This window comes from Mytilus edulis, chromosome 5, assembly GCF_963676685.1.
Source record: "Mytilus edulis chromosome 5, xbMytEdul2.2, whole genome shotgun sequence".
NCBI lineage: Eukaryota > Metazoa > Mollusca > Bivalvia > Mytilida > Mytilidae > Mytilus > Mytilus edulis.
In genome coordinates, this window is record NC_092348.1 from 27988050 (window position 1) to 28012572 (window position 24523).

At 32.1% G+C, this 24523-nt stretch overlaps 1 protein-coding gene across 2 annotated transcripts; it reads left to right on the plus strand.

Annotated features, from left to right (window-relative positions):
* Window positions 1-225: 225 nt before the first annotated feature.
* Window positions 226-18621, plus strand: LOC139523341 (lactadherin-like). Of its 2 annotated transcripts, none has more exons than XM_071317224.1 (12): window positions 226-367; window positions 2881-2980; window positions 4638-4756; window positions 5190-5265; window positions 9093-9211; window positions 10289-10467; window positions 11053-11205; window positions 12960-13104; window positions 13701-13787; window positions 14442-14538; window positions 15384-15505; window positions 18545-18621. In XM_071317224.1, exons 1-12 carry the CDS (start codon window positions 331-333, stop codon window positions 18598-18600), a joined length of 1290 nt encoding a protein of 429 aa, XP_071173325.1. In that variant the 5' UTR covers window positions 226-330; the 3' UTR covers window positions 18601-18621. The 2 variants fall into 2 exon arrangements, with proteins under 2 accessions (XP_071173325.1, XP_071173324.1); XM_071317223.1 differs by having other exon boundaries at window positions 230-367; window positions 13701-13799.
* Window positions 18622-24523: the final 5902 nt, after the last annotated feature.

Here is a 24523-nt window from a genome sequence, read left to right on the forward strand (position 1 = left end):
CTTTCTGACACGTGACAACTGTCTCGCTTTCAAATATGCAGATATACTTTATGACAAAGATCTTCCGTATCTTATAGTAATATTTAGTAGTATTTTGATCCAATATTGACATTTCTTAGTCTCCAAGTTTTTGTGTAAACTTACCGTTACCTTACTGAAACACTGTCAACTACTGTAAATAAATTATGGCATTTAATGTATTCAAATCAAAACTATGTTTGTCTGATACGTGTTAATAAATAGATAAAATAAACAATAAAAATCTATCTGCGGATTCCATGGTCGATATATAGGCACGCCTTGGTTAATGGATATGTTTTCAGAATCAAAATGGACACCGCCCTGATTATTTCTTTACTTATTTTAGGTAAGTTTTCATCATCAAAGACTGTTAACATTTAAGGTTTGCAATTTTAAATAAAGTTTTGACAATTTATCACTTATACATACATGATTATAGAAAACCACCTCACGTCTGACCGCTTGTTGATAATTTTAGGATAAAAACAAGTGAGAGCAAGATAAACCTTTCAAACTGCTGTAGCAACGATATATAAACAAACGAGAAAAATTATAAAAGAAACCAAATAGATATTGGCAAAATGAAAATAACAATTCATAAATTGTATGCGCCCAAAGCTTCGCTTTTCTAACCAGAATAAATGCAAATTCATTTTAAAGTCAACTTTGCCTAAGGTTATAGGAACCTTGGTAGATACAATTGAAAGAAAGTAAACGGAAATCCCGTTAACATTTTCTGATTCACCTGGTTTTTTCTCACTTAGAAAAGAATAATATGCTATCAATCAAACAATTCTTGATAGAAAAAATGTTGAGAAATATGAGAAAAAATCAGTTCCAATGAAGCCTGAGTTATATGATTGGTTACTATTTAAACTGGTTTTTTTTCTGGAATATAACACTTCAACAAAGTATCTGATTAAAATGATGACAATACATGTAACGACGATTATATTTATAACAACAGAATTATAAAAATAAACATAGAACAGCCGAGATGTCATTTGGGCATTTTTTTAAATGATTGTGCCTGTCTCCGATAATTGCATGGAATATATTACCGTTAGATCCATTTAACCATCGCCATATTTCAAAAATACCATCCGGAGAAATGACATTCCAGGTTTTTTTACATAAATATTATTTTACTGGAAATAGGAGAAAAACATATTGCATAACAAATTACGACACATATTTAGTCCCATAAAAGCTGATTGATACAGAGTTAATTCAGTAAATTACCCAAATGTGCTTTTGGTTGTCCATTAGAAGATGCGATTCATTTTTTTTTCAGAATGTCAACTTACATACCTTTTTATTGATTATCTTGTTATAAATATTCAACACTTTATAGTTGCTATTTTCATGGAACATATATCATTTGGAACAGACTAAATTAGTGTTGAACAAATTTAACAATCCTTTTCAGAAATAAACAGTGATAAACGCCATTTCAAACTATTCTTTGATTAAATATTGCTGTGTCTAAAATGTACTCGAATCCAGCAGTAATTGTGAAACATAAGAAAATGTATATATTCTTCGTTTTGTACTAAATGATACAATTGCTGTAATCTTGAGTTTTTGTGAAGTGTATTTATCTGGAGAGGATTATGTTAAGTTGATACGTTTTAATTTTGTATAACTTGTATCCAATTCTTTTGTTTACTTAGACAATAAGATATGCTTAGACTATGGAACATCTATGGTATATTATTATTCAGACATTACGCATTTAAACAATTCAAACCTGATCAAACATTGAACACGCGAGATAGATGAAAACTTGCAATACACAACGTATCAAGAAATCACTATGATATGTAAAAACAATTTATTTATCTGGAATATAACACTTCAACAAAGTATCTGATTAAAATGATGACAATACATGTAACGACGATTATATTTATAACAACAGAATTATAAAAATAAACATAGAACAGCCGAGATGTCATTTGGGCATTTTTTTAAATGATTGTGCCTGTCTCCGATAATTGCATGGAATATATTACCGTTAGATCCATTTAACCATCGCCATATTTCAAAAATACCATCCGGAGAAATGACATTCCAGGTTTTTTTACATAAATATTATTTTACTGGAAATAGGAGAAAAACATATTGAATAACAAATTACGACACATATTTAGTCCCATAAAAGCTGATTGATACAGAGTTAATTCAGTAAATTACCCAAATGTGCTTTTGGTTGTCCATTAGAAGATGCGATTCATTTTTTTTCAGAATGTCAACTTACATACCTTTTTATTGATTATCTTGTTATAAATATTCAACACTTTATAGTTGCTATTTTCATGGAACATATATCATTTGGAACAGACTAAATTAGTGTTGAACAAATTTAACAATCCTTTTCAGAAATAAACAGTGATAAACGCCATTTCAAACTATTCTTTGATTAAATATTGCTGTGTCTAAAATGTACTCGAATCCAGCAGTAATTGTGAAACATAAGAAAATGTATATATTCTTCGTTTTGTACTAAATGATACAATTGCTGTAATCTTGAGTTTTTGTGAAGTGTATTTATCTGGAGAGGATTATGTTAAGTTGATACGTTTTAATTTTGTATAACTTGTATCCAATTCTTTTGTTTACTTAGACAATAAGATATGCTTAGACTATGGAACATCTATGGTATATTATTATTCAGACATTACGCATTTAAACAATTCAAACCTGATCAAACATTGAACACGCGAGATAGATGAAAACTTGCAATACACAACGTATCAAGAAATCACTATGATATGTAAAAACAATTTATTTATCTTGCAACAGAACACATAATAATAATAATTGACTGTAAATTTTATACATTTGTGTCGATTTCAGGATATTTTACTACTGATAATGAGTGTCAAACAAGTCTCTGCAAAAAACCAAATCAACCTATAAATGGGCAAGTGTTCTGTGTCGACGATAGTGGAATATTGTAAGTTAAAAGTACACCATAAATTTGAATGCACAGATACATGTATGCCTTCTTGGATGTATAGAAATCCAACGATTTTTTGTTGCAAAAGTTATGATCGTATTTTATCATATACATGTATAATTTTTAGAGATTTATTCTTTCAGTTCTTTCATTCTCCTCTGCACTTATGTCGGCTTTATGTGAAGCTTTATTCTATCTTGGAATTGATGTTTTTTTAAGGGTGTAGTAGTTGCAATCTTTTTGGAAATGTACCTTGCAACACAATAGATGATGGTTTTACTTTTTTTTAATTACTGAATTGTCTTAATTTTGACCGAATCTATTAGAGTAAGCCCTTTGTTTGTCGTCTCCTTCTCCTAGTTGATCGAGTTTGTTTTAGGCACAACCTATGCTTTCTATTTTTTTTATATTCTAGAGCAATTAAAGAAGGCAAGTAGACCTTAAGACATGTTTGATATTTAGGGCCCCTCGTACGTACTTTCATTGCTTACCATACATTTTTTTTAACGATGTTGGCTGTCCAATCGCCTAGGTCTTTTGAAATTTCGCTGCAGAAGGGCTGTTTGGTTGCTGTCTTAATGGTTTTATCCACACCTAGATTGATTCATATGAATTAAAAAAGTAAGACAATCACAACAAAAAACGGAACATTTTACTTTCGTTTAAACACATCAGTTTTATGCAGGTTGACAAAGCGGAGTAACTCCACATCATCTGATTATGAAGCCTGCTTCCTGTCAGTATTTAACGCTCTATTTCCTGTTAAAGTGCCCTTATTTTTTTAATTTGTTTTTTTAATTCAATTCAATATTTTTATGACCACTAGACACTATTATAAGGTATGCGATAAGCAATGAAATAAAGCTTATTAAATCAAACCAATATGAACATATAATATAAAAGTCCATATTAAAAACAGTCAAGTCTCTAATATGATTTAAATTTTCAAATATACAGATTGATGATCGCATGACGTTTGAAGGATGTACTTTTATAAAGTATTTATTTTTGAAATACTTGAACACAATTCCAATTCACAATTTTTAACAATTAAAACCAAATAATATAAAAAAGAAGATGTAGTATGATTGCCAATGAGACAACTCTCCACCAGAGACCAAATGGCATAGAAATTAACAGTTGTATGTCACTGTACAGCCTTCAACAATGAGCAAAGCCCAAACCGCATAAGCAGCTATAAAAGGCTCCGAAATCACAAATGTTAAATTCTTCAAACGAGAATACTAACGGTCAAACTAATGTACAAAATAATGAACGAAAAACAAATATGTAACACAACAACAATCGACAACCACTGAATTACAGGTTCCTGACTTTGGACAGTCACATACATACAGAATGTGGCGGGGTTGAACAGGTTAGCGGGATCCCAACCCTCCCATAACCTCCCAGGGACAGCGGTGTAACAGAACAACACAAGTACGAACTATAACAATCAGTTGAAATAGTATTAACTCATCAGATGGATACAAATAGAAATACACATAACAAAAACAGAGTGAACGTGAACAGGTAGTAGTACATCCAAACAACAAAAGTACAAGTCTGAGAGTAGTAGCAGTTGTTAACAGTGTTTGGTTCACACTATGAATATTCAATTTGAGTGACATATTCGTTTTTTTTTTATCACCAGGAAATGTTATGCCACATGTAATGGTGGATTCACCTTTCAGACTACGTCGGTAGAGTTTCGTACCTGTAATCAGATAGATGGGACCTGGCCTAGTGGGAATACCTTCCCTGATTGTATAGGTATGTTAATGAAACAATCAATTACCTTATTTTTATAAACATTAAAACTCATCTTCCATGCCGAGCCATTGACAATACTGAACGGGTACCATCGACGGGAACTTACAGTACACCAGCATTGGTGTCGACCAAACTGATAAAACAAGGTTAAACACACTATATATAATTATGCAACTCACGAAAGGAAATATAGAAACATGAATGACATCTAAATATATCAGTGGAAGCTATTTGAGTTTGGTTACTTAATTCAAGTAACGTCACTAATAAATACATATCTATTTCATTTAATTTTTCGTTAAATTGTGCTCAGACTTTGATTTTGAATGATTTTTGGTATCGTTCGCCTTTCTTTCATTACATTGTCCGAATATTCTTGTTATTTGTTATTGTCTGATTTAAAGATACTTTTTACTTCTATGTAATTTAACAGATTCTGGTTCGAGATGTCGGTCGTTGTCACCACCAAAGAATGGAGTTGTTAGATGCGAGTTAGTCAACACTCAACTGTATGTAAATATAGAAACAAGAAGACTGTTTCCGCTTTTGCAAGTTAATCAATTTTTGCACTATGATATATAATTTTCTTGTTTCATATGGACTATTCCAAAACCGACCTTATTTTGTTTTATAAATAAATGTAGGTTCGACAAGTTCGAACAAAAGAAATTCTTCGAATTTTACTAACTCTTTATTACGCTATCATCATTAGTAAGCATTTAAAGAAATAGAGAAGAAATTTATCTTTACCTTATTTCAAGTTGTAGTTGTGAACAGGAAACATCAAATTTGGGAATTTGTGCATGTAAAGAAGTGTAATGAAGTAAAATTGCATTGGCATACCCTCTCTGGAACAAAAACTGTAAATTCCATTAAGATTATCTACCTCTAACATACGAAAATTGCTTTCCCTTTGAAATTTTGTGGACATTTCTTTCATACCGGATAATTTTAAAACTGATTTCGTAGACGAAAGTACGCTTGGTTCTATTCCTGAGTTATTTTCACGAGTTTTTTTTAAGCTGTAATTTGTTCTCAATAAAAAGTAATGCATGCATTATTTTATGTCAATAAACAAGTTGAATATAAATCATTTGATTTAAACAGGTCGAGAACTCTAGATTTTCTGACGTCAGAATATATTTGCATAGTAATTTCCAAAACACAAGGCCAATATGGCCTTGAAAATCTGACCAATCGACTCAATGAACTACAATGCATTGTGGGCTACTACGAGTAAACTACTACTTAAAACACGTGGAATAAGTGGGGGAAACAGTCAACTAATATATTGTCTGGGACTCTCATTACCAAAGTTTTTATTCTGCAAATATATTTAATGTAAAATATATAACGTAATCTTCAATTTGCATGCTCAGATTAAAAAAATATTGTTTATTGGCTTCACGATTCGACTTTCTTTTTAGCCTTGCAAAAGTAGTTGAACCGGTTGTGTGCATTGTTATGAATTGAACCTGCATTAATTTCACGACATGACACAGTGAAATATCCAATGAAGTGACCACTGTCCAGTAAGAAAATCATTTGAGCTCTTTTAAACCTGTATAATGTCATTTCAAAATCATTTCTGCCTAGAAAAACACGAAAACTTTCATTGAAACACTTCTTTCTGTACAGAATGTGTATTTTTTTTTATCAGGACCTGAACTAATAATAAGAACATCATATTATTCAGTATGCTAAAAATAAGTGTTATGAAAGCGGCAGGGGCGGATCCAGCCATTTTAAAAAAGGGGGTCCTAACCCTGGACAAACGGGGAGGGGGTTCCAACTACATGTCCCCATCCAAATGCACTGATCGTCAAAAAAAGGGGGTCCATCCCCCGGACCCCCCCTCCCCTTGGATCCGCCACTGAGCGGGTACGGTATATAGCTCAATACATTTTTTATAGTTTCATCCATCGATAATATCCGTTTGTTGCTAATTTTATCACAAAATATACATCAGAGTTTTTTTTATCGTTCGGCTGCTGTCCTGTTGACATATGTAAAATATCTCCAATATTAAAAGTCTCTGGATCATAGTGGGTGCCATATTACCTATTATTTTTTTGCTAAAACGTGCTTTGTATATAGAAATAAGAAGATGAGGTATGAGTGCCAAATGAGACATCTTTCCAACAAAGACATAATTTAGGAAAGTAAGCAGTCATAGCTTCAATGCTGAAAAGTAAGCTATTAATTACCCAAAACATTACTTGTAGAAAACAATCCAAACAAAAAAACACAAAAAAAACCGGCCTAATTAAATATATAAAATGACAAGAAATCTATTCCATCAAAAAAAAATATATTGTATAGGAGCCTGTATTTCAGTGGTTGTCGTTTGTTTGTTTTTCGTTCATTTTTTTTTTGTGTATAATTAAGGCCGTTAGTTTTCTCGTTTGAATTGTTTTACATTGTCATATCGGGGCCTTTTATAGCTGACTATGCGGTTTGGGCTTTGCTCATTGTTGAAGGCCGTACGGTGGTCTATAAATGTTAATAACTGTGTCATTTTGGTCTCTCGTGGACAGCTGTCTCATTGGAAATCATACCACATCTTCTTTTTTATTATAGATCCAACGCTGCAATTTTCACAAAACATATCAAATTTTCCACCTTGTCGCACATACATATGGATAAAATCATTACAGCTTATTTCCTAATGCATGTAGAGCAACACTTTGGTTAGCTTGTTTGCTTTGTTTGTATATTGTACAAAATATAAAATATACAAGTTAAACTATGCCTTTATATATATTCTTTAAAGGTGTCAATCTTATTTTCAAAGCTTGTATAAACAACTATACAAACAAAGCAAGCCAGCCAACCAAAGTTTTACTTTGCAGGTATAAGAAATCAGCTGTAATGATTTTATTCAGTTTGAAAAATGTCCGAGCCCGTTAAAAAACGAACAAACTGAAACTATAGTTGCTGACTTCACTACCTTCAAAACAAAGGGAACAGTTTGGAAGTCCCATATACTGAAATGTGACCAAAAAAAATACTTATAGATTTTGTTAACACTGCCATGTATGTTAATACTTCTTCGCCTTTTTTACGAACACAAATTCAAGGATCCCACATTTGCCTTTAATTATCTATACGAACATTGCTGTACTCGTGAATATCAGCACCGGCTGTTATCGACGGCTTACTTTACACTAGTAAGTTTGTCTCATGGGTAATTGTGTTTTTTCGCTGTTGTTTCGTTGCTGTCTGGTGGACAAATAGTTTTTACATGAAATCTCTGTGCCATCATCAAACATGTTAATGACTATTTATCGGATAATTCGAACCTTTTTTTCTTCGCATAGAAACAACTCTTCTTTAATCTGAGCATGGAAGTAATACTTTATATCACGAACTATAAATGAGGATACCCAAATGAAAAACTAAGCGAAATTGTGAATCCCGCATTCCACGAAAAATTGTGTTGTATTTCAGTAAATAACACGTGTTCTTGGTTGATTGTAAACACGTAGTAGTCCATCATGCATTGTGACTCATTTAGTGGATTGGTCAAAAACCTAGGTAAAAATAAATTGCGTCACATGTAAATAAACAATTACATGTGCGAGAACATAAGTATGCTAATTTATGCATTTCCATATAAGGTAGTGGTCCCGACCTGTTAAATAGAATAGTTAAATGTAGATATAATATGCGACACCATTGACAATTCTTGTACTATCACGGCAAATATAATTAAGTCACGAATGAATATGTTATTTTCACCCAATGGTTGTTCATGCAATTGTTTATTCATATAAGCCCTGTCAATGAGATAAAAATCCATAGGATCAAATAAGATTTAAAGTAAATCATGATTCTGTTAAGCAAAAACAGACATTGTTAAAATAAAGTTTAATGAAAACGAAACCGAGAGTTGCACGTTGTATTGTAATAACTGTGTCAACTGCAAGTCACGTAAATATGTATGAAATGTAAAGATTATAGAAAAATGCCATTACGATAAATGAAATAAACGTTTCAACATATCAAACAGTTTGACATTTATGCGGCTAAAATCGTATTTTACGTTACATTAATAAAACGTGATAGCTGACAAATTTTATTCATAAAACGTATTGCAAGAATAAAAAGGATAAACAAAATCGTTTTATCGACATGTTATACCATTTACATATTGTCTACCAAAATCATATTTACGAATTATAATTATGTATTTATATACATTCGTACATGTATATATCGTCTTACTTTTTGTATAACCTTCATCGCATTAATAATTTGAAAAATAAATCTTCAAAATAGAATATATCATTTATCTAGACAACACATTATAACCGAATACAATTCTTGTCATTAGGGTTTGTATAGCGGAGTGTGACAGACAGCATGTATTTCCTACAGGACAGGCAGCACTTAAAAGAGTTTGCAATGCATCTGTCGGCTGGCAATCAACCGATCAAATACCTGACTGTAAAGGTAAAATTAATGTTCCAGTTTACTCATACATAGGGGACCTTTATAGCTTGATGTTCGGTGTGAACCAAGGCTCTGTGTTGAAGGCCTTAGCTTAACATATAATGGTTTACTTTTATAAATTGTTCCTTTGATGGAGAGTTGTCTCAATGGCACTCACACCACATCTTCCTATATCTATAAACTATTGATATACTGTATTCGACGTGTTACAACAAGTGCAGAAAAGCTCTTTATAATAACACAATAGAAATAAGAAAAAGTGGAATGAGTGCCACTTTTCATCCAAGTCCCAATGTGTAAAAACTAAAAAGTCGAAGTACGGCCTTCAAAACGAATCATATTAGCTCACGAACAGCTTTAAAGAGCCCCCAAAGGAATAGATGTGTAAAACCATTCAAACAGAAAAAAATAAAAGTCTATATAAAAAGAAAAACAAGAAACACTTATGAACCACATCTTCAAAAACAACCACTGAACAACAGGTTTCTAACATATGACAGGTGCAAACACATACAGCGGATTTACACGTTTAAATAGGCGTCAACCCTAACCCTGACCAGAGGAAATAATGTTTTTCCAAAAAAAAATGTATTCTGTAAAGGATCTAAGGAATCTCTGACAAGCTGAAAAAATATCAAGAAAGTTTCAAAGAAAATCCAATGTAGTCTTCTTATAAATGAACATCACGGTGGCTGAACAGATTTTTTAAAGGATGCTAATAATAAAAATTTCGTGATCCTTTGCTTTACCTTTTACTTTACTTAAAAAAAATGGGACGTAATTCGTACTAAACGTCGCAATATTTCGCGGAATCCGCTAGACGGCGTTCATTTACTGTTACTTGACCTTAAAAAGGTTTGATCCATCTTTGACGGTATTGACAATTCTCTTCCTTCCAGTCTCCCGCCACTTTTGTCATAGTGCAAATGCAAAACAGCATAAACAACCATGGCAAAGAAATAGAAAATAAGCAATGCCGAACATTAATTTAACGTAAAAAGAACTTGTAATTGGAGAAAATATTTATTAATACATGTTCTCTGTTTACGAATTTTTGTAAATATTTTTTTTCTTTAGCTAGTTGTAGTACTCAGTATCTGATATCAGGAAATAAAAATATAACTGATTCTGACTTCACAACTTCTTCAATCCTCTCTGAGAACCAGAAAACATATTCGCCAAGAAAATCGGACCTATTTTGTGTAAACGAATGCGGATGGCGGCCATCACGATCTGATCTAAACCAGTTCGTACAGGTAAGACATGGTGTTCCGGTGTTTCGGAAGGTTTCATATTCACCCATGAAAACTTATTTGCATGATAGTATACTGTAATTATACCATAAAAGATCATTCGAGATGTAACATATTAGCGATTAATATTTGGTTTTGATTCAGTTATTTTGTATGAAAGACATAATGATGTTTTGTTTGTTAGAACCATATACCAATTTCCCAATACCCTATTTCTCACAAGAGTATCAAAAACTTCAAATCTAATATTTTCTAACACTCACAGTAACAGCTGCATTTGTTTACCTTTAATTTTTCCAAGTAGCAACGATATATCGAAAGTTTCTCTGACATGTAAACAGTTTATACAAGATATATATTTTGGACTAAAACATCGATTCTCTTTCTCTGTAAACTATTCGGCAAATTGGACAAAAACTTATAAATATGATTATTTTATACAAATTGTATAAATGTTATTTTTAAACCTACCACAATATTTGTAAGATATTCAGTTCTGTGACCAAGAAACCGTGTATATGATTTGGAAGCACTTATTTTATATTATCATCTTAAAACCTTCAATAAAAAAATATTTCATCTTTACAGATTAACTTACAAAGAGCAGGACGTTTACTTGGAATCACAACCAAAGGCCTCTCTGTTGGACCATCTGAACTTTATGTCACACGGTTTCGGATTTTACACAGTTTGGATGGAAAAGTATTCACTCCCTATAGTGACGCAAATGTCACAGACAAGGTAAGATGCTGTTCCATCCCTCTGATAATAAATGTTTAGTCTTTTGTTTATCGCTGATTTCTCAATATTTGTCATGGTAGATCTTAATTGGTACCGTTTGTTTTGTATGAGAAAGAAGTGCAGAGGCTCCTTTTTAATATTTTTCTTTCATTGAACAAGCTAAAGAAAGTTTGCTACTCTTTTTCAAAATAACAAGTATTTTAGAAGACTGTTAAAAATTGATAGTATTTCCATAGTGAAGCTAAAAAAGCAAAAAATAAAAATAAATGAAGGGTTCGTGTCCTTGATTTCGAGATATAATCCATTGAAAATTTGGCGGGAAACGATTATATCTAGAATTATCGCAAAATTAAAATTGCCTCCTTTTCCCTTTCAAAAATTATGAAAAAATAACAAGGATTTTACGAGATTTAAAAAAATGGCTTTTTAAAATACATTTTTTTTATAAAAGGAAATCAAGGTAGAGGGTATAAGTGGGGAAATATTTTAATGGTACTACATTGAAATAGGGGCGAACATCATTAATATCATAATTCCTGAATTATACATAATTTATTTACGGAAACGTATTAGCGCCACACATTTTTTTTCAATATTTCTTCCTATGATTGCGTTATAACGCAAACCTTTGTTTTATCTTAATTCTTATTTATGATTCAAAGGAAGCAGCAGTTAGTAACGGAGGAGGCTTTATATAATTTCAAATTTATAACCTTTGTAGTCATTGCAAAGTAAAATGCTTGAATAATTAGAACATATCATTGAATAATAATGAGCAGAATAATATAAGAAGATGCGGTATGAGTACCAATAAGAAAAAGTCTCCACCTAAGTCAATATTCGTAAAAGTAAACCATCATAGGCCAAAGTACGGTCTTTAACACGGAGCATTGGCTAACACCGAACAGCAAACAATAAAGGCCCCCCAAAAACGATATGCATGTTACTACTAGCATATATATTACAAAGAAAATTGATTAAATTGAGGATATACCGAAGTAAAAAACCAACCCTGCTAATATAGCTATAACCAAAAATTGATATACTTCCAAAGTAAGCTTCGTTTGAGAACAGTGTGAAGTTGGTTATATTCAAACAAGCTACTCTTTTGCAATTAATGAATAGAATGAAGGTGTTTTATTAATAAAAATATGTTCTCTCCATTCAAATTGCTACCCAAGCATCTTTAAAATACTTCACTATATTGAAATGAAAATTCAATAACTTTCTATCAAAAAATCTTTATTATATTCTGAGATTTAAAAAACGATTTCTTGCATCAAAATTAAAAAAAAAAGTTTCCTTATTAATAATTCATTTTAAGGCAGATAGATCATTTTGTCTATTTGACTTTGACCATTGTATGACAATATTTTTATATCTATCAATTAAAATATGTCTATATACTATTCTATATCTATTTTCTTGTTATATTATATACTTTTCTGATGCACAAATCAGTCTTAATTTATGTATAATTGCACTTCAAGTATTCCATAATTCCTATGCATATTTATTAAAATGATTTGGCCTTGTATGTATGTTTTTTTTATCTACTAGTAAATCACAACCGAAATGAATGACAGACGGACATTTAATGAATTATAATTAAAATCAAGATATTTGCGGTATATCGCAAAAGTTTGCGTTATTTCGCAAAGGTTTGCGTTGTAACGCAAAGATAGGAATAAAATTTAAAAAAAATGTGTGGCGCTATTAATACGCTTCCGTACATATCACTTTTAACATTTCAGTTCTTTTCTGGCAACACAGATGGCTATTCACCAAAAATGCAGGTATTTAGCTGTCCTTTCGAAGCCCAATACATCCGGATAAATCCTTTAGAATGGCACGATGGGATAGGATTGAGATTTGATCTTCTAGGATGCGACATCGATTGTAAGAATATCATTAAACAAATATACATGTACAAAGTTAACGTTCTAACTGTAATTCAAAGTAATAAATAAAACTACTAAAATGGTGAATTATTGAAACGCATATACTTAATATATTTAATGGGGTAGACAATGGAGGCTGCATTATATGGGGACAATTCATAAAATGCGTTGATATCCCGTTATAAATTTTGTGCAAATATTTTGTTCCAATATATACGGAAACAATTTGAAAAATATCCCCAATCTCTGTCACAATATTTTATTCGATTTTATTAAAACATATCTATAAATTTTAGTATCTGCAAAAAAAACCAATGAATAAACCTAGAAGCGTATGAAATATTTAACATTGAACAGTGTCACTACATTGTATATTATTTCGCACATGGTAGTATTATAATTTTAAATATCCAATATGCAAAATAGGAAATATAACATTAGTATCCCAGAAACAAATAATTTTTGCAATGCTAGACATGTGATTATAATTTGAAGAAAAGTAAAATGCATATTCAGAAGTACTGAAGTATCAACAACCTTTCATTTTACCTGTGCTACGAGTTATAAATGATAAACTTATTTGTATAATTCAAGCAATACCAAAGACAACTGTACAACCACCAACACCACTACAACGCGTGACAACAATATCCACTCAAAGTACTCCTCAGCCAGCCACAGGTATAACCTCAGGTAAAAGTTAATGTCTTGCCTTGAAATTGAACTTCGATCTATTTCTTTGAAGTCTCTGCTGTATTTCAAAACTTCAGAATATGTGAACTATGGTTCGAATGGGATATGAACGTATAGTTATCCCTGGGCGTATCTTGTTCTAGAAATTATAACCCTTTGTTGAAATGGGGAGTCCGTTTTGATGTTTGGGAAATATAAATCCGCAGTCAAGTCTAGTAGAAATAAAAACTGATGCCTCATAAAGGGAATGGTCTATCCTCTCTGTAGTTTAAAAAAAAACATTGCTACAATTGTTTGAAGTACTCGAATGTATCCTGTTGAACATTTCTGCTCCCTACCCAAGTGTACTATTTGCAATGGCAGTCCAAATTTGAAGTCCATCAAACCAGTCGGCCTATCTTTTAGAATCGGTATATTATACTGTTATTTTTTTCTCTCTTCCTGAATAAGATATAAATAATTGGCAATGGACGTTAAGCAAGAAACAATCAATAAATCAGAACATGATCTCATAAAGATAAAATCAGTTCTCTCAAATTCCAATTGTGTTCTATAAACTGCCTATACATGATATATATAGATATGCTATTATATCAGAATACTTTGGAAATGATGTCTGACGTAATTTGTACCTTTACACAGGTGCTACAGGAAAGACAACTCTACCTCAACAGCCATGTTCACCCGTGCTACCTCCTCCCAATGGTGTTGTAAACTGTCAAAAGACTACAGCGGAACTGTATGTAAAAATATATCTTCTACTATGTTACAAAACCTTTTAATGAATTTAAAGGACACATAAGCAATATATGTGTATGAACAGGAGTACCGTTTAAAGTTATTTACACATAACACATAACCATATATGCATTATACTTTGTTTACATATGTTATATTTGCTAATCTGCTATTTATTGATATGAAATCTTTCAAAATTAAAACCGTTACGTATTGTTATACAATAAGGTATAGTTATAGAAATTAAAGATGATGTTAAGATAATCCCAACGACAAAAAATCTAAAGGACACGTAGAGGACAGCATACATTATTCAACAGTTTAAAGGTGTCTATAACATATTTATTTTGAGTCTATAAGGTTTGTTTTTTAAATTGAGACTTAATTGAAGATCTGTCATCAACATTACACTCTCCGAATCTCATAACAACATCAATAGCAATATTCCCGAAAAGACGACTTTAGAAATTCGTGCACTTTCCCCTTCCCCCAGTTACAGTGCTTTTATAATTTCGTCACAATAAAACCCGATAATTTCATGTCCTCGTTTACCCCGATTGACCACGGGTCAACCGGTGTATCTTAGTCATAACCACTCATGAATGCGTATTTTATCAATTTCATTAGCAACACCACGTGCCCCCTTAGTTTCTAGCGGTAATTTTCATATCACTCGACTCCTCTGAGAAAGTAAATTATCAGTCAGCAAGATCAAAGAAAAATTTAGTAAAATAGCGATAATACCACATATCCGCGTGATCATATATGGTACAGTTATATAACAAAATGTACACCAGTATGATTAATAACAAAACATCTTTTTTTTCAAATTCAAAAACTGTTTAGGTCTTGCACAGCAATATGTAATGATGGTTTCCAGTTTACTACAACACAATCACTTATACAGCTGACATGTCAATTACGAACAGGAACGTGGAGTAATGGGAAAAACTTCCCTGCTTGCATACGTAAGTACTTTGAGGATTCATATAAACTCTTGATTTTGTGAGTAAATAAGGCATGCGCAAAACCTGCTTTCTAAATAAAATTAACATGTAATCCAAATGTGAAAAATTATTTAGTTGCAACAATTTTTGAGTAAACAATATAATAAGACCAATGAATACTGCAAAATTAGCACGACATGACCTTGAAGAGACACGCTTAGCTTTTGATGAGAGGGCATGTACGGAGTTTTTAAAAAACTACCTGGTGCTCATTCATTTTCGTTTTATATTTTCATATTTATATTGTGATATTGCTATTCTAAATAGTTATTTTAAATGATACAGCTTAAACAGCCAGAGAACTATTTTCGTACACATATTTTGTTTATATGTGGCAAATCATTTTCAAACTAAGTTTGCTTTATGTCAAGAAACATATTTTACATTCATTTTCAGGATGACAACTATATTTTTTAAAAATTAGATATGAATATACCTTGATTTGTGCTAGACCAACATGTCAAGGCATATTTTAAGTTAACATGTTGCAGAAGGCTTGTCACCGTTCTCGAACTTGATAATTTAATCCGAGCCAACAAGTCTAAACTGCACTTACACCTTTCACGGTACGTGCGTGGGGATAAGAAAATGCCAATTAAAAGTCTTTAATATGACACATCTAACCAATGCAGTGCGAGCAAGCTTCCATGTTACCAAATGTGCATGCCCAAATACATACAAAACATACCTATCATGTACACGTGCTTATTTTGTGTTTATAAGACTTTATTGTTAAAATAGAAAACAAATGTCATTGTTATTAAGATGAAAAGTTTCTGTTACATTTTCTATGATCTTTCATTGTATCGATTGTAAACGTCCTGAATTTCTTTCATTACATTCCCAAACGTAATATCAAAGTTATGCTTTGAATCTTCTGGCTTGAACTGTTGGTCTGTATCAACGATTAGTCGTATATCGCCATTTTCTTCAGTATTTAAACAAAAGTTGAATGCTTCTAAGAAAACAGATTCCATCAGTTTTGACTGCATTGGATAATGAATTGGAACTACAAGTGCTATCAATGGTAATCTCACGGGAGGTTGATTCTTCGGGAACTCTCCGTTGTTACATTTGTAAATGACACCTGTTTGGTTATCATGGTGCTCCTTAAATCGTTGTCGGAAGTTACGACCAGTAATACCTACATAAATAGGATACTGATGTACTCCCGAGTCTAGGTAAAATATGTACATTCCGCTTTGGTTATTTGGGACTTTATTGATATCCTCTAGTTTATTTACGTGATAACTGGATTGTTCTCCCCAAATTTTCTTAACACACCAAAATATAAAGGGTGCATTTCTTTCTGCATGAGATGCCATCTTTACCTGAAAATACAAGAAACAAAATAAAAATATGCAAAGAATATTTAGCTGGTACCTTGTTATTTTTCATTCATTGTTATGGTCATTACTTGAAGATATCAAAGAATTATCAAATTGGAATCAATTTTGTAAACTGAGGGTTTCCTTTTGCTTTGTAAACATCTTCATACCCTTATTCATCAAGAACAAAAAGATAAACTTTTTAAAAGCTAGTGACACACGCTAGAATATTTTGAATCCTGTACTGCTATAGTCATTGTTTAAATATTGTCATGGAGAGCTCTCAAAGTCATTGATGTTGCATTCTGTAAAGATAAAATATAACTTTTGGATCGATTTCTATTTTGTGCATGTTTTGACTCAAAGCATTATCGAAAAAAAAAGATGTAATGCCACGTTTTTAAAAAAAGAAATCACCAGGAGCAGCCAAACCTAAAATTTTAATTCGTACGAAAGAATTTTATATATGAAATGTTGGTGCTAACGGAATATGTCAGTTATCAAGGAAAAGCAATATAAGTTAATACCGACTTGAACTATTTTCAACACGTATGTCAACTCAGTTATCTAAAATGTATAGCTGTACTTACCTATAAATGAGATAAGAAGTCAGATGATCACACGTATGATATAAATCAGACAAACAAACTTTTGTTTGTTACAAGTATTTATAACCAAAAGCTTTTGGAAAAACCGTGGATGTGTATGCATGTACAGGATTTCCTTTCCGTCAAAGAGGGACGAAATATACCAGAGGTACATGATTTCCTTTCCATCAAGTGTTTATTTATAAACACTTAAAAGTACTTGACTATATTATATAAAAGTACAATAAACTTATGATACATGAAGTTCACATGTAAACATGTAAACACATGTATAAACTGTCTATAACAAAATGTTTGCGATAAATAATTTAAACAAGTGTAATGCATAAAAGTACCGAACTTATCTTACCTTATTAACATAATCGGTACCCATCTTTCTGCATTAGATGCATTTAAACGAGATCCTAATGAAATGTGTTCTTTTTCATACCCGTAAGTAACCACAATACAATGTATCGTCATCACACTTCCCTTGTGTATCTTGGAATCTGTCATATGAACAGATGTAATTGATTGAAATGAACTTGACAATTCAAACACACCTACAACATGCTTTGGGTCATCATCACACATGGACAACATAGCTATATTCACACCTACAAAACAACTTCGAGTACAGACTAACTTGTCCAGTTGGAAAAAATAGATTTTATCATTCTGAAACACAAAATACATTTAACTTATGTAGCTGGTGAATGCAAAGCCTTAAAACTTTTCCAACTGCACAGGCTATAGCTAGTCTGTATAGTCAGAGGAGTTAATTGAGGTGTAAATACAGCAATTTTGTCCATTTATTATGACGAACCATGATAATGCACACTTGATATACAATTTAGATTGAAGTTATATTTTAAATTGAGTGTTTCACGATGTGTATTTCCTTTTCCTTCTTTTGACTTGCATTTTATATTGAGATAAAGAGATGTGGTATAATTGCCAATTAGACAACTCTCCACCAGACACCAAATTACATAGAAGCTAGTAATCATAGGTCAGACTTCTCGATTCGATCAAATTCCATACCGTAATGTATACTTTTATTCGTTTTTTATTTTAATTTACAGCAAACAATAGTCCATCTGTTACAGCAAAACCCTCTGCCAATAGTGAGTATAACTGATTTATGTTTATGACAGTAAATCAATATAGCATCGCAAGGGTTTTCAAGGTCATCGTAGAACCCCAAAATACGATTTTACACCGATACATTTTTACTTAAGTTTTCAGTCAAGCTTCCATTACTATCTTTGTGTAGTAGAGTTAGATATCATGTTAGAAGCCTCTATGGATTCATAACCGCCTTTATTACAGATTTTGTGGTCCAAGGACCACGACTTTTATTTGGTTCTATTCGCGTTTACATAAAACACACAACAATAAGAAATAAAAGAAGAAAGAAAATAGTAGGTTTCAGATTTCCAGAGTCGGAAATTATTTGCTGATACTTGCTGATAGAAGAATAACCAGTAATTCTTGACAATATAACAGACAACATCCACTAACAGCATCTCACTTCTCCTCTGAGTATCATGCTATTAATCGGTCACTAAATTGAAGAATTTTCAATGGAGAATAAAATTAAAGTTTGCTTTAAAATAAAACACCCAAAAAAATATATTTAGTTAAAACGTGACAATAACACAACCAATATGAGGGTATCTAATTTTGAACTTTTAAATACAACTTTTAACTATTATGGTTGTCTATTATTGAAAACTGTATATTGAGTGTACAATGTTGTTTATTTGTGGCCGTTCTTTCCTATCTCCTCAACACTTTAGATTAATCGTATTTGTCTTAAAAAGATATTTAAAGTATGTATTACACTTAAATTGGTATAAAGAAAAGAAGATAGGGTATGGTTGAGCATTAAACAAATCTCAAACAGAGACCAAGGACATAGAAGTACGCAACTACAAATTTGTGCCACACCGTTTCTTTTCTGTAGGTGTACTACTAACACCATAATTGTTTATTTCAGGAAAGTGTGTGAGCTCACAATCGGACTGTAACATATTTGGTAATGGAGACTATAACACATGTGGTGATTGTCGTTATTTCGCTACTTGCTCGGATACATTAGTGTACATTAGATCATGTCCGAACAATTTAAGCTTTGATTCCGTAACCGGAACTTGTCAGTTTTCTTCCAACTCCTGTCGCGTAAATACTATTCCTTTCGGATAATTTTATGTATTTTGTATATTGTGATAGATTTTTGCTTTTAAAATATTTCGACAGGTATAACATAAACAAGTATGTATTTTTAAAGCTAACATGCAAATGCTCTCTTTTCTTGCAGTTTTCATTATAGTGTAATAAGTCTGTACATAGATATGCAGTGTTGTATTTTTGTTTTAAATGTATAGAAAATGATCAATTAATTTGCACGTATTGGATAAATAAATAACTATATAATTTATAAAATTATATTAAGACGTTTTTTTTTAAATGCTGAGCGTTATTGATGAACATGATTATAGATCGTTGATAACAAAATCGCTTCACTGTAAATATACTGGAATTAGATGAGACTGTCATCAAAGTGAGAGTTTTAGCGCTTTAAAACCAGGTTTAATCCACCATTTTCTACATTTGAAAATGCCTGTACCAAGTCAGGAATATGACAGTTGTTGTCCATTCGTTTTTTATATGATTTGCCATTTGATGTTGCCATGTGCTTATGGACTCTCCGATTGGATTTTCCTCTGAGTTAAGTATTTTTGTGATTTTACTTTTCGCTTATGGTTACTTTGATGAAGAGAAAAAAGTCCATAATGAAAACGCATACAATAATCTCCTGTATAATTGAATAAATCTTAAACCCAGCATTTAACATTCTAGAAAGTAAAAAAAATATATCTCCAACTTTATTTGGGGAGAAAGCATACTAGTTCATACAGTTGATTCACATATTGATCATCGCCAAAATCGTCTCGTCCAAACTTCGTAGGAATAATAAAAATGACACTTCCCCATGTCTATATTGAATTTTGCTAATTCCAATTAAAACATTTATCAATTGTTCTATAAAATGTCAACAAGAATGAAGTTTTTCTAAACTTCTTTAATTTAAGTTACCGTTACCTAGCTTTTAACATTTTTATATAGTTATAGATGAAAATTCATTTAATGCAATGCTTCATTTGTTTTTATTCAAATGACACAAAAGCGTGACAAAGATTTAGACTGACAATCTGTTTCAAGCCTCAATTTCATTTTCCACTCTAGAACGTCTGGGTTATAAGATAAAACGCTGTATTGACCTTAATTTAAGGCATCAGCAGTAAAAGTAAATCTGAGTAATTTATAAAAAAATTGAGATCCTTTACAATATACCACATTTGTGCTGATTTGATAGCATTTATTTAAAGTCATATAAAACGAGTGACTGGTGAAAAATAATGTTTATCCAATTCTTGAACCCATTGCATGTATATATCTTAAACTTAGTCCTCTCACGATTTTATCATTTTTTACGCAAATATATCGTATAATCGTAATGTTTTTTTCGCCCTGTCTGTAAAAGAGGGACGAAAGATACCAAAGGGACAGTCAAACTCATAAATCTAAAAAAAACTGACAACGCTATGGCTAAAAATGAAAAAGACAAACAAAAAACAGTACACATGACACAACATAGACAACTAAAGAATAAACAACACGACCCCCCCTTAAAACTAGGGGTGATCTCAGGTGCTCCGGAAGGGTAAGCAGATCCTGCTCCACATGTGGCAATATATTAACAAATATGGCTGCTCATTAAATGCCGTATTTGAAGCCGAATTTTAAGGATTGTCACCTTATAGTAAACATTTAACATAATCATGGGTATTGAACACATGTTTAACATGTACAATCAGATAATTGTTTATTTTAATGACAGACTCATGCGTATTATGATCACCGGATTTTTACGAGGAGGGTCACGCTAAGGTCACTATGCATACGGAAAATATGTCGGCCAATTACTTCCTGGAAGCAAGCAATTACAATTAGTAAACTTTGTCTAAATGTGAACATTTAAAGAATTTTCCTCAGAAAAAAGTATATGTACATACGTTGTATAATGAAAACTATCAATTTAGTTATAAAAAAAACATATGCATTTTTTTTTTAGTTTGAGGGTTCATATGACTTTAACACTTTAAGGACAAAAAATACATTTTTATAGATCATTATTTGTTTTGGCCTCTGTGTCCGTTCGTTTGTCAATCCGTTCGTTTGTCTGTCTGTACAGCTTCAGGTTAAAATTTTTAGTAAAGATAGTTTGTGTTGAAGTTAAAGTCTAATAAACTTGACGCTTAGTACACATGTTCCTTCTGATATGATCTTAATTTATAATTATGATCATATCGATGATAATTCATACCAACACAGAAGTGCGGACTCCTGGGTTGGTAATACACTCGGGGAACAACAACCCCCCCTAAAAAAACCCACCAACAGAAGCATCGACCCAGTGGTTGTAAATAAACTCACCTGAGATACCAGAATTGCAATTGTGTATTTGCGCCAGACACAGTATACAAAAGCCTCATCAGTAACGCTCGAATAAAAAATGTAAAAGAACCAAATAAAGTACGAAGTTGCAGAACATTGAGGACCAAACATTTCAAAACTTTTGCAAAAAGACCTAAGGTAATCTATACCTGAGGTAAAAAAAACCTAAGAATTTCAAAATTTCAAAGTTGTTAAACAGTTAATGTATAATTATGATCATATCAATGATGGTTCATGTCAACACCGAATTGTTGACTACTGGGATGAGATACACGAATTTGGTAGGTCACATTCGGTAAAAAAGGAGGGAACAATTCTGGTTACAACGATGGAAACATATCCATGTCATCTGTGAAACAGATGTTTCGTAACGGTAAAACATCACGTGATGGCGTCCGTTCAATTTTCAATGGGATTATTTTAAAATAACCCTTTGAAACTCATCGTTTTATAGCCTTATTGTGAACAGCAAATCCGCTAGCATAGTATGAAACACAAGCACAGAAATATTGTATCAACTGGTAATTTATACCCAATATGCAGACGTTCTTGAAATGGTTTTGTTCTCAACCGGCTTTCATTGTCAATATTACATGTAAGTCAATATCCGAGGTAGAATTATCTGTCCTTGTTGTTTTCTTTGTTTCGATGTGAAAGCACATGCATTTAACATAGTTATCATTTTTAAATTATTTACTGAGAGTACATCATCTTTATAACGGCATAAGAGGTTAAAAGATACTTCATGAAGCCATATTCATATAAATAAAGGAAAACTCGACAAGAACAGGAGCACAGGTGATTTCCATAGACATATCAACTGTTTTTAAAGGACACGTCCATCAAATGTAAAGAAAATGTGTTGCTAATCAAGAAATCAAGCATCTTGATAATGTCAGTTTCAAGGAAAAGAATGTTGCGATTGAATCCGAGTGATAATTTTTACAATGTACGATTTGTTCACCCCTTATACGAGATATTAGTATCTACCTTGGCCTTACTTTTTAGCTCACCTGGCCTAAAAGGCCATGTGAGCTTTTTTCATCACTTGGCGTCCGTCGTCGTCGTCGTCGTCGACTTCGTCGTCTGTCGTCGTTAACAATTTTTCAAACATCTTCTCCTCTGAAACTACTGAATGGATTTGAATGAAACTTAAAATAATTGTTCCTTAGATTATCCTGCACAAAGTGTGTGCTTAGATTTTTGATCCGTCAAAAAACATGGCCGCCGTTACTTAAAATAGAACATAGGGGTCAAATGCAGTTTTTGGCTTATCTCAAAAACGGAAGCATTTAGAGCAAATCTGACATGGGGGTAAAAATGTTCATTAGGTCAAGATCTATCAGCCCAGAAATTTTCAGATGAATCAAACAAACCATTGTTGGGTTGCTGCCACTTAATTGGTAATTTTAAGGAAATTTTGCAGTTTTTAGTCATTATCTTGAATATTATTATAGATGAAGATAAACTGTAAACAGCAAAAATGATCAGCAAAGTAAGATCTACAAATAGGTTAATATGACCAAAATTGTCAATTGACCCCTTAAGGGGTAAATGTCCTTTAATGACAATTTTTCACAATTTGTTCATCATATTTGCTAACTTTAAAAAATCTTCTCCTCTGAAACTACTGAATGGATTTGGATGAAACTTAGCATGATAGTTCCTTAGATTATCCTGCACAAAGTGTGTGCTTCGATTTTTGATCCGTCAAAAAACATGGCCGCCCTTACTTTAAATAGAACATAGGGGTCAAATGCAGTTTTTGGCTTATATCTCAAAAACGAAAGCATTTAGAGCAAATCTGACATGGGGTAAAATTGTTCATTAGGTCAACATCTATCAGCCCTGAAATTTTCAGACGAATCAAACAAACCATTGTTGGGTTGCTGCCACTTAATTGGTAATTTTAAGGAAATTTTGCAGTTTTTGGTCATTATCTTGAATATCATTATAGATAAAGATAAACTGTAAACAGCAAAAATGATCAGCAAAGTAAGATCTACATAAGGCATTGTTTACCAGGTGAGCGATTCAGGCTCTTGAGAGCCTCTTGTTTAATGTAACAAAGCAGGGCCAAGGTAATTAATAAATACCGTGGTAACTACCGTGGGAAGTAGTTTTAGAGGATCACTACTGCGTCTTCTTTGAGGAGTAGAGTTGAAAATGTGCAGGGTATGAACCTAGCTAGAAGATAAAATACCTGTACCATTTTGTCAGTGGAACCACCTGTTGTCCCGCTTCAAAATGTACAAATTTAGTCGTCTTCTTTTTGTCTACGAAAAGGTGTTGATAGATGAGATTTTTTGTCATGTGGTTTATTTTTCGATTAGATATCTCTAGGCAGTGAAACAGCTAAGATATTTGTTCCTTAAACCATCGTTGAAGCAACCACAGAACTTGTGTGTTTTTTTTTTCTTTTTCTTAACACCATCTTTAAAGAAACCGTACAACCGTTTAGTTTTCATTAGGTTTTCTTCGTCGTTTAAGCAACGAATAAATGTTCCTCTGATAGAAATTTTTCTGGACAATTAGTTTTA